This window comes from Bos grunniens, chromosome 7, assembly GCF_055505025.1.
Source record: "Bos grunniens cultivar Pamir isolate PY7600 chromosome 7, Bosgru_T2T1.0, whole genome shotgun sequence".
In the NCBI taxonomy this organism is placed as follows: domain Eukaryota; kingdom Metazoa; phylum Chordata; class Mammalia; order Artiodactyla; family Bovidae; genus Bos; species Bos grunniens.
In genome coordinates, this window is record NC_141171.1 from 11,253,704 (window position 1) to 11,262,893 (window position 9,190).

A 9,190-nucleotide genomic window follows, 5' to 3' on the forward strand; every position below is an offset into this window, starting at 1 on the left:
GGCCACAGGACTGGAAAAGGTCAGTTTTCATTCCAATCCCAAAGAAAGGCAATGCCAAAGAATGCTCAAACTACCGTACAATTGCACTCATCTCACACGCTAGTAAAGTAATGCTTAAAATTCTCCAAGCCAGGCTTCAGCAATATGTGAACTGTGAACTACCTGATGTTCAAGTTGGTTTTAGAAAAGGCAGAGGAACCAGAGATCAAATTGCCAACATCCGCTGAATCATCGAAAAAGCAAGAGAGTTCCAGAAAAACATCTATTTCTGCTTTATTGACTAAGCCAAAGCCTTTGACTATGTGGATCACAATAAACTGTGGAAAATTCTGAAAGAGATGGGAATACCAGACCACCTGATCTGCCTCTTGAGAAATTTGTATGCAGGTCAGGAAGCAACAGTTAGAATTGGCCATGGAGCAACAGACTGGTTCCAAATAGGAAAAGGAGTTCGTCAAGGATGTATATTGTCACCCTGTTTATTTAACTTATATGCAGAGTACATCATGAGAAACGCTGGACTGGAAGAAACACAAGCTGGAATCAAGATTGCCAGGAGAAATATCAATAACCTCAGATATGCAGATGACACCACTCTTATGGCAGAAAGTGAAGAGGAACTAAAAAGCCTCTTGATGAAAGTGAAAGTGGAGAGTGAACAAGTTGGCTTAAAGCTCAACATTCAGAAAATGAAGATCATGGCATCCGGTCCCATCACTTCATGGGAAATAGATGGGGAAACAGTGTCAGACTTTATTTTGGGGGGCTCCAAAATCACTGCAGTTAGTGACTGCAGCCATGAAATTAAAAGACGCTTACTCCTTGGAAGGAAAGTTATGACCAACCTAGATAGCATATTGAAAAGCAGAGACATTACTTTGCCAACAAAGGTTCATCTAGTCAAGGCTATGGTTTTTCCTGTGGTCATGTATGGATGTGAGAGTTGGACTGTGAAGAAGGCTGAGCACCGAAGAATTGATGCTTTTGAACTGTGGTGTTGGAGAAGACTCTTGAGAGTCCCTTGGACTGCAAGGAGATCCAACCAGTCCATTCTGAAGGAGATCAGCCCTGGGATTTCTTTGGAAGGAATGATGCTAAAGCTGAAACTCCAGTACTTTGGCCACCTCATGCGAAGAGCTGACTCATGGGAAAAGACTCTGATGCTGGGAGGGATTGGGGGCAAGAAGAGAAGAGGACGACAGAGGATGAGATGGCTGGATGGCATCATTGACTCGATGGACCTGAGTCTGAGTGAACTCCGGGAGTTGGTGATGGACAGGGAGGCCTGGTGTCCTGTGATTCATGGGGTCGCAAAGAGTCGGACACGACTGAGCGACTGATCTGATCTGATGGTAAGCCAGGAACATACAAAATTCAACAATACCAACACAGTAGCTGCCTTCAAGGAACTTAGAGTCTAGCCCTTCTTTATGGACAAAAAAACCAACATCCCAGGGGTTGAAATTCTAGAGTGGGATACTATAGCCACACTTTTTTCCAAAAAAAGAATTCTTCATCCTGTAGAAGGGGAATCTAGGGGACAATGGATACATGTATATGTGTGGCTGAATCTCTTCACTGTTCTCTGGAAACTATCACAACATTTTTAATCAGCTATACCCCAATACAAAATGAAAAGTTAAAATTAAAAAAAAAATAGTAAGTGACTCTGGGTAAAAGATTTTAAAAAAGAATTCTTCACCCTGGATTTTTGAGAAGTCCTCCCACTATAATCTAAAGACGTGCAAAATGCTAGGATTTCAAGCCATCCTTGCCTGCTGAATGGAGCTTTCTGGCTTTAACCCACTCCAACTGTTCCTGTCTGTTTTGTTGTTCATTTCTTTGTTTTTTATCCTGACACCTAGCTTTAATCTAAACATCTTTGGGGTGGGATGTTTTCTAGGCCAAGTGAAGAGAAAATACTATAAGTAGAACATTCAGCTCTACACGTCATGCATGTGGATCTGGTTGGTATCATGAAGAATGAAGGTGCAGACAAGGAGAATCATTATACATGTCATTCCTGGAGAGGAAAAGTTTGACCTTTACTTCCTGAAGTGTTTGTTCTGCATAATGGAATCTCAATAAATGTGCATTCAATTGGATTTCTCTTCACTACTATGTTTTCAATCAATGCTTATTCCTGGATACCCAAATCATGACCATTGCAAATACTCCATGGACTTTTTGTGAATGAGGGAGCCCTTGTCAAGGCCTTTTTCTCAAGTTCTTTCTCTTACCCTAAACGTGCTTTTTAAACTCAAACCATCAGCTTCTTCTGAACCATCACCTGTACCTCCTTTCTTATCCAGGCTAAATCTCACGATCACCCAAGTCGAATGATTCTCCCTCATACTTTCAACACCTTTGCTTCCTCATTCTGATTCCTTACTTAGTTTTGCTATTCAGTCCCCAAGTGGTGTCTGACTTTTTGCAACCCCATGACTGCAGCACTCCAGGCTCCTCTGTCCTCCACTGTCTCCTGGAGTTTGCTCAAATTCATGTCCATTGAGTTGGTGATGCTATTGAACCATCTCATTCTCTGTCACCACCTTCTCCATTTGTCTTCAATCTTTCCCAGCACCAGGGTCTTTTCCAATGAGTCAGCTCTTCACATCAAGTGGCCAAAGTATTGGAGCTTCATCATCAGTCCTTACAATGAATATTGTAATTCAATATTGGGTTGATTTCTTTTAGGATTGACTGGTTCGATCTCCATGTAGTCGAAGAGACTCTCATGAGTCTTCTCTAGCACCACAGTTCGAAAGCACCAATTTTTCAGCACTCAGCTTTCTTTATAGTCCAACTCTCATATCCATACATGACTACTGGAAAAACCATAGCTTTGACTATATGTACCTTTGTCAGTAAAGTGATGTCTCTGCTTTTTAACACACTGTCTAAAGAATGTTCAAACTACCAGACAATTGCACTCACTTCCCATGATGGTAAAGTTATGGTCAAAATCCTTCTAGCTAGGTCTCAGCAGTAGATGAACCAAGAACTTTCAGATATACAAGCTGGGTTTAGAAAAGGCAGAGTAACCAAATTACCAATATTTGCTGAATCATAGAGAAAGCAAGGGAATTCCAGAAAAACATCTACCTCTGTGCAAAAGCCTTTGACTGTGTGGCTCATAATAAACTGTGGAAAACTGTTAAAGAGATGGGAATACCAGACCATCTTACCTGTCTCCTGAGAAACCTGTATGCTAGTCAAGAAGCAACAGTTAGAATCTTATATGGGACAACTGACTGGTTCAAAATTGAGAAAGGAGTATGACAAGGCTGTATGCTGTCATTTTGTTTATTTAAACTTATACAAGGAACACATCATGCAAAATGCTAGGCTGGATGAGCTACAAGCTGGAATCAAGATTGCCAGGATAAATATCAACAACCTTAGATATGCAGATGATACCACACTAATGGTGGAAAGCAAAGAGGAACTAAAGAGCCTCTTGATGAGGATGAAAAAGGAGAGTGAGAAAGCTGACTTAAAACTCAATATTAAAAACTTAAATCATGGCATCCTGTCCCATAACTTCATGGCAAATAGAAGGGGGAAAGGTGGAAGTGACAGATTTCCTCTTCTGGGGCTCTAAAATCACTGCAGATAGTGACTGCAGCCTTGAAATTAGAAGACAATTGCTTCTTGGAAGGAAAGCTATGACAAACCTAGACTGTGCTAAAAAGCAAAGACTTCACTTTACCGACAAAGGTCCACATAGTCAAGTCTATGGTCTTTCCAGTAGTCATGTACGGATGTGAGAGTTGGACCATAAAGGAGGCAGAGTACTGAAGAATTGATGTTTTCAAACTGTGGTGCTGGAGAAAACTATTGAGAGCTCCTTGGACAGCAAGATCAAACCTGTCCATCTAAAAGGAAATCAACCCTGAATACTTTTTCAAAGGACTGTCGTTGAAGCTGAAACCCTAATACTTTGGCTACCCGATGCAAACAGTCAACTCATTATAAAAGACCCTGAAGCTGGGAAAGATTGAAGGCAGAAGGAGAAGAGAGCAACAGAGGGTGAGATGGTTGGATGGCATCACCTATTCAATGGACATGAACTTGGGCAAACTCTGGGAGATAGTGAGGGACAGGGAGGCCTGGTGTGCTGCAGTCCGTGGGGTCACAAAGAGTTGGATACGCCTTGGCAACTAAACAACAACTAGTTTTGTCATAGCTTTCCTTCCAAGGAGCAAACATCTTTTAATTTCGTGGGTGCAGTCACCATCTGCAGTGATTTTGGAGCACAAGAAAATAAAATCTGTCACTACTGCCACTTTTTTCCCTTCTATTTGCCATGAAGTAATGGGACCAGATGCTATGATCTTAGTTTTTTAGTGTTGAGTTTCAAGTCAGCTTTTTCACTCTCCTCTTTCACCCTCATCAAGAGACGATTTTCTCTTCACTTTCTGCCATAAGGATGGTGTCATCTGCACCCAGGACTGATCCAATCATAGGAGGCACTGTGGATTATCTATTCAGCAGTCATTGCCATCATTACATGTTCCTTTTTAATAGAACCTTGATTATTTTAATATTTAGGACAGCAACATACCTGGTCCCAAGGGTCAGTAGAGATTGATTTCAGCCCAGTGATTCTGAACTGGAGATGATTTATCCCCACCATTAGCGACATATGGCAATGTCTGGAGACATTTTTGATTGCAGTAACTTGGGCAAGGGGGGATGATACCGGCATCTAAGCAATAGATGTCAGGGATGCTGCTAAACAGCTGCTAGACAGCAGTCACATACACAGCAGAGTTATCCATCCCTAAATATCAGTAGTGATGAGGTTGAGAAACCCTAGTATAAACTAGCCATAGTGATGTCCTTCCCATTTGCTAGAAATTGGTTTAGGACCATTTGGACCAGTTCTAGCCACTGAAATGTAAGAGACACCTACTGGAACATACTTTTTCTCCTTGATAAAAAACAGACACTTTCCTGGAGTCCCAAGCAAGGTGTGGGAAGGAAGAAGGGATCCAAGTCAGAGCCCCGGGGCTCCGTGGGGCCCGACCCGCTGTCTGGAGTCCCCCTTTCCAGACCATGTCCGGGCCCACCTGGCTCCCCCCGAAGCAGCCGGAGCCAGCTCGAGCCCCTCTGGGAGAGCGCTCCCTCGAGGGGCCGAGGGGCCTCCCCCGCCCACCGAGCAGCGCTCCAGCCCCACCCCGGTCAGTTTTTGCCCCCTCCCATCTGAGCAGTGTTACCAGACCCCCGGGGGACCGGAGGACCGAGGGCTGGCCTGGGTGGGGTGCCACGGAGCACCCCAGCACTCGCAGGGCCTCCTCCCAGATAGGGGAGGCTTGCGCCCGGGAAGTCTGGATGCTGAGATAGACTCCCTGACCAGCATGCTGGCTGAGTTGGACGGGGGTCGAGGTCACGCCCGCGGCAGCCTGAACGGCAGGCTTACGAGCCCCCTGAGCCCCCTGCCTACCGCTCAGGGTCAGGCCCCTTGAGGCCGAATGGAGGGGCGCTTCCTCCCCCGCCGCTCCCAGGGTCCCCCTATGGGGGCCCCACTCCGGCCTCCTATGCTACGGCCAGCACCCCCGCCGGCCCTGCCGTCCCTGTGCAAGTCAAAGTGGCACAACCCCTGAGAGGCTGCGGCCCTCCCAGGCGGGGGGCCTCTCAGGCCTCCGGGCCCTCCCCAGGCCCCCATTTTCCTCTCCCAGGCCGAGGTGAAGTCTGGGGGGCTGGCTACAGGAGCCACCGCGAGCCAGGGCGGGGGGTTAAGGAGGAGGCCCCGGGGGTCTCCTGCCCTGCAGGCGAAAGAGGAGGCGGGTATGGGTCCCAGGTCCCTCTGAGCCAGCCTCCCGAGAAGGAGCTTGAGAGGCTGACCAAGAAGCTGGTGCACGACATGAACCACCCGCCCAGCTGGGAGTACTTCGGCCGCTGTGGTGGCTGCGGAGAAGACGTGGTCAGGGACGGGGCCGGGGCCGTGGCCCTGGATCGCGTCTTCCACGTGGGCTGCTTTGTGTGTTCTGCGTGCGGGGCCCAGCTCCGGGGCCAGCATTTCTACGCCGTGGAGAGGAGGGCGTATTGTGAGAGCTGCTATGTGGCCACCCTGGAGAAGTGCTCCACTTGCTCCCAGCCCATCCTGGACCAGATTCTGCGGGCTATGGGGAAGGCCTACCACCCGGGCTGCTTCACCTGTGTGGTGTGACACCGCGGCTTGGACGGCATTCCTTTCACTGTGGATGCCACGAGCCAGATCCACTGCATCGAGGACTTCCACAGGAAGTTTGCCCCAAGATGCTCAGTATGTGGTGGGGCCATCATGCCTCAGCCGGGTCAGGAGGAGACCCTGCGAATGGTAGCTCTGGATCTCAGTTTTCACATTGGCTGTTACAAGTGTGAGGAGGGTGGGCTGCTGCTGTCCTCTGAGGGTGAGTGTCAGGGCTGCTACCCACTGGATGGGCACATCTTGTGCAAGACCTGCACTGCCTGGCAGATCCAGGAGCTCTCGGCCACCGTCACCACCGACTGCTGAGTCTCCCCAGGAGCACCGCTGTGCCCTCCCTTCCCATCCACCACCTTCCCCAACAACTACCTTTATAACTTTGTCACCAAATGTTGTCTCCTCGTCCTCCAGTCATGAAATAACAACCCTGCCAGAGTTTACAAAAAAAAGACAAATTCAAGGAGAGCTTGCCAATTACTACCTAGTTTTAGCTGCTATCATATAATAATATGATGCTTACAAAGGAGATAGCATGGAAATACTAAGGATGGAAGAGTGGAAAGTCAGAATTAAGTTGGGCCTTATGATGTTGTTAGGTTATGACTGTAACCAACCCTTGAACTTTTCAATATGTAAGACAAATGAACTCCTTTTGTTAAGTCACTTTGGGTCAGGCAATCTGTTACTTGTAGCCTAAAGCATTTTTCCTTATGAACCAACCATTTTTCTTCTCCACACTCCATCAAAGCAGTGAGATCCCAGAATCATTCATCTAGGAGCCATTACAAATGTGTGCTTTCTGGGCTAAACGAGACCTCTCAGGCTACCTGGAACTCACTCTTCCTATCCCTAGTCAACTTCCCCATGTGTGGAGTTCCAGTTTTTCAGTTCTTTCTTCAATCTGCATCCCCTTTCTCTATATAAGGTTAGAGACCTCATTTCCTACTTCTCAGAGAAAATAAACAACAGCTGATGGAAATTCCCTCAGCCTTCTGACATCTCTTACAGATATACCTACATCCATACTCATCTTTGATTCCTTCCCCCATTGATGCTCATCATCTCCTCTCTTCTTCCACAATGGCAGAGGGGTCCCTCTTCTTGTTTAAAACTAACCTCCCCCTCTGTGCTTTGGATCTTGTTCCCCTGATGCCTCTTTGGGAACCTCTCTCCACCGATTATCTCCCCTCTCTCCTGAGTCTTTCACCTTTCTCACATCCTCACCTTCCTCGGGTGAGGAAAGATGCTCTTTGCTCATGCTAAAGACGGATGAGCAAACTTTTTCTAGATTTTTCAGGCTAAATCCAGTGATCGATAGATGATATACTTGTGCTCTGTTGCTTCAGTCTTGTCTGACTCTTTGCAACCCTATGGACTGTAGCCCGCCAGGCTCCTCTGTCCATGGGATTTTCTAGACAAGAATACTGGAGAGGGTTGCCATGCCCTCCTCCAGGAGATCTTCTCGACCCAGGGAAGAGACCTGTGTCTCTTGCATCTCCTGCATTGCAGGCGGGTTCTTTACCACTGAGCCACTGGGGGAGCCCAGATGATAGCATAGACAGTCACAGACCCATTTGTGTGATGTGTGTGTAAAGGGTTATATGTGTACATCTCTTTAGAAACGCAAAGACTTTCTCTAGCTCAACGACCATATAAAAACAGGTTGCGGGAAGGATTTGACAGCCCCATCCCAAGCTATGGGCTTCCCTGGTGGCTCAGACGGTAAAGAATCTGCCTGAAATGCAGGAGACCTGGGTTCAATCCCTGAGTCGGAAAGATCCCTGAAGAAGGGCTGCTGCTGCTAAGTCACTTCAGTCGTGCCTGACTCTTAGTGACCCCATGGACCCCAGCCTACCAGGCTTCTCCATCCATGGGATTTTCCAGGCAAGAGTACTGGAGTGGGGTGCCATCGCCTTCTCTGCTGGAGAAGGGAATGGCAACCAATTTCAGTACTCTTGCCTGGAGAATCCCATGGACAGAGGCTACAGTCCATGGGGTCACAAAGAATCAGACATGACTGAGTGATTAATGTTTTCACTTTCACACTTTCCCAGGCTATAGCTTGCTGGACCCCATGATAAAGAGAGAAAGATGGCAAATTATAGGAAAATGGCCACCTGCACCTGTCTCAGTTCCCCTTCACTCTCTACCTTAATATATCTGCCTCTTTGAACCCAAAATCTGCTGGGACCCATAGCGGATGGGTGGGCATGAGAGAGATATCTCGGGGGGAAGCCCCAAAGGGAAATCTGGGGTTGAAATGTCTTCCCCATGCACCAGGTGGAAAGTTTCAAGGTAAACTGAAGAGAACTCTGGGTGAAAATTAGACATAGTTCATCCTATGAAGAGTTTGACTCCTCAGGGTCCATGAACCTCCTGGATAAGGTCAGCATCATTCGTGTGTGTGTGTGTGTGTGTGTGTGTGTGTGTGTATCTCTGATCCATCTGGATCCCAAGAACTTCAAGAGGAGCTCTGCTCCTGAATCTAGAAGCAAGCAAGGAGATTGGGGAGCATGGAGGCGCCTCTGCACACCTGCCTAGTATACATATGGACCCCCTTGGGTGAAGAATCCATCTTCTTTCATCACTTGGGAAACTGTCACCACTCAGAGTTCTCAATTCCCAAGTCTGAGTCCCTAAGAAAAATGACAGCCCTTGAAAAGACTCAACAGGTGGAAAGAGTATGGTCAACATAATTGTCACCCAGCAAAGTTGAGCTGCTGGAGTAGACAGACAACAACTTTAAAAAATAATAATAGGGCTTCCCTAGTAGTTCAGTGGAGAAGGCAACGGCACCCCACTCCAGTACTCTTGCCTGGAAAATCCCATGGATGGAGGAGCCTGGAAGGCTGCAGTCCATGGGGTCGCTGAGGGTCAGACACGACTGAGCGACTTCACTTTGACTTTTCACTTTCATGCATTGGAGAAGGAAATGGCAACCCACTCCAGTGTTCTTGCCTGGAGAATCCCAGGAATGGGGGAGCCTGGTGGGCTGCC

The 9,190-nt window shown here is 47.3% G+C and overlaps 1 protein-coding gene and 1 pseudogene across 2 annotated transcripts in view; both read left to right on the forward strand.

Moving 5' to 3' along the window:
* The window catches only part of ADGRE3 (adhesion G protein-coupled receptor E3), a 61,881-nt gene extending 59,776 nt beyond the window's left edge, over positions 1–2,105 (forward strand). For both annotated transcript variants that reach the window (XM_086408798.1, XM_086408799.1), the window contains one exon: positions 1,904–2,105. In XM_086408798.1, the coding sequence (XP_086264924.1) occupies positions 1,904–1,912 (9 nt within the window). In that variant the 3' untranslated portion in view covers positions 1,913–2,105. The remainder of the gene's footprint in view (positions 1–1,903) is intronic.
* Positions 2,106–4,682: 2,577 nt separating this feature from the next.
* On the forward strand, positions 4,683–6,631 carry LOC147368369 (thyroid receptor-interacting protein 6 pseudogene; annotated as a pseudogene).
* Positions 6,632–9,190: the final 2,559 nt, after the last annotated feature.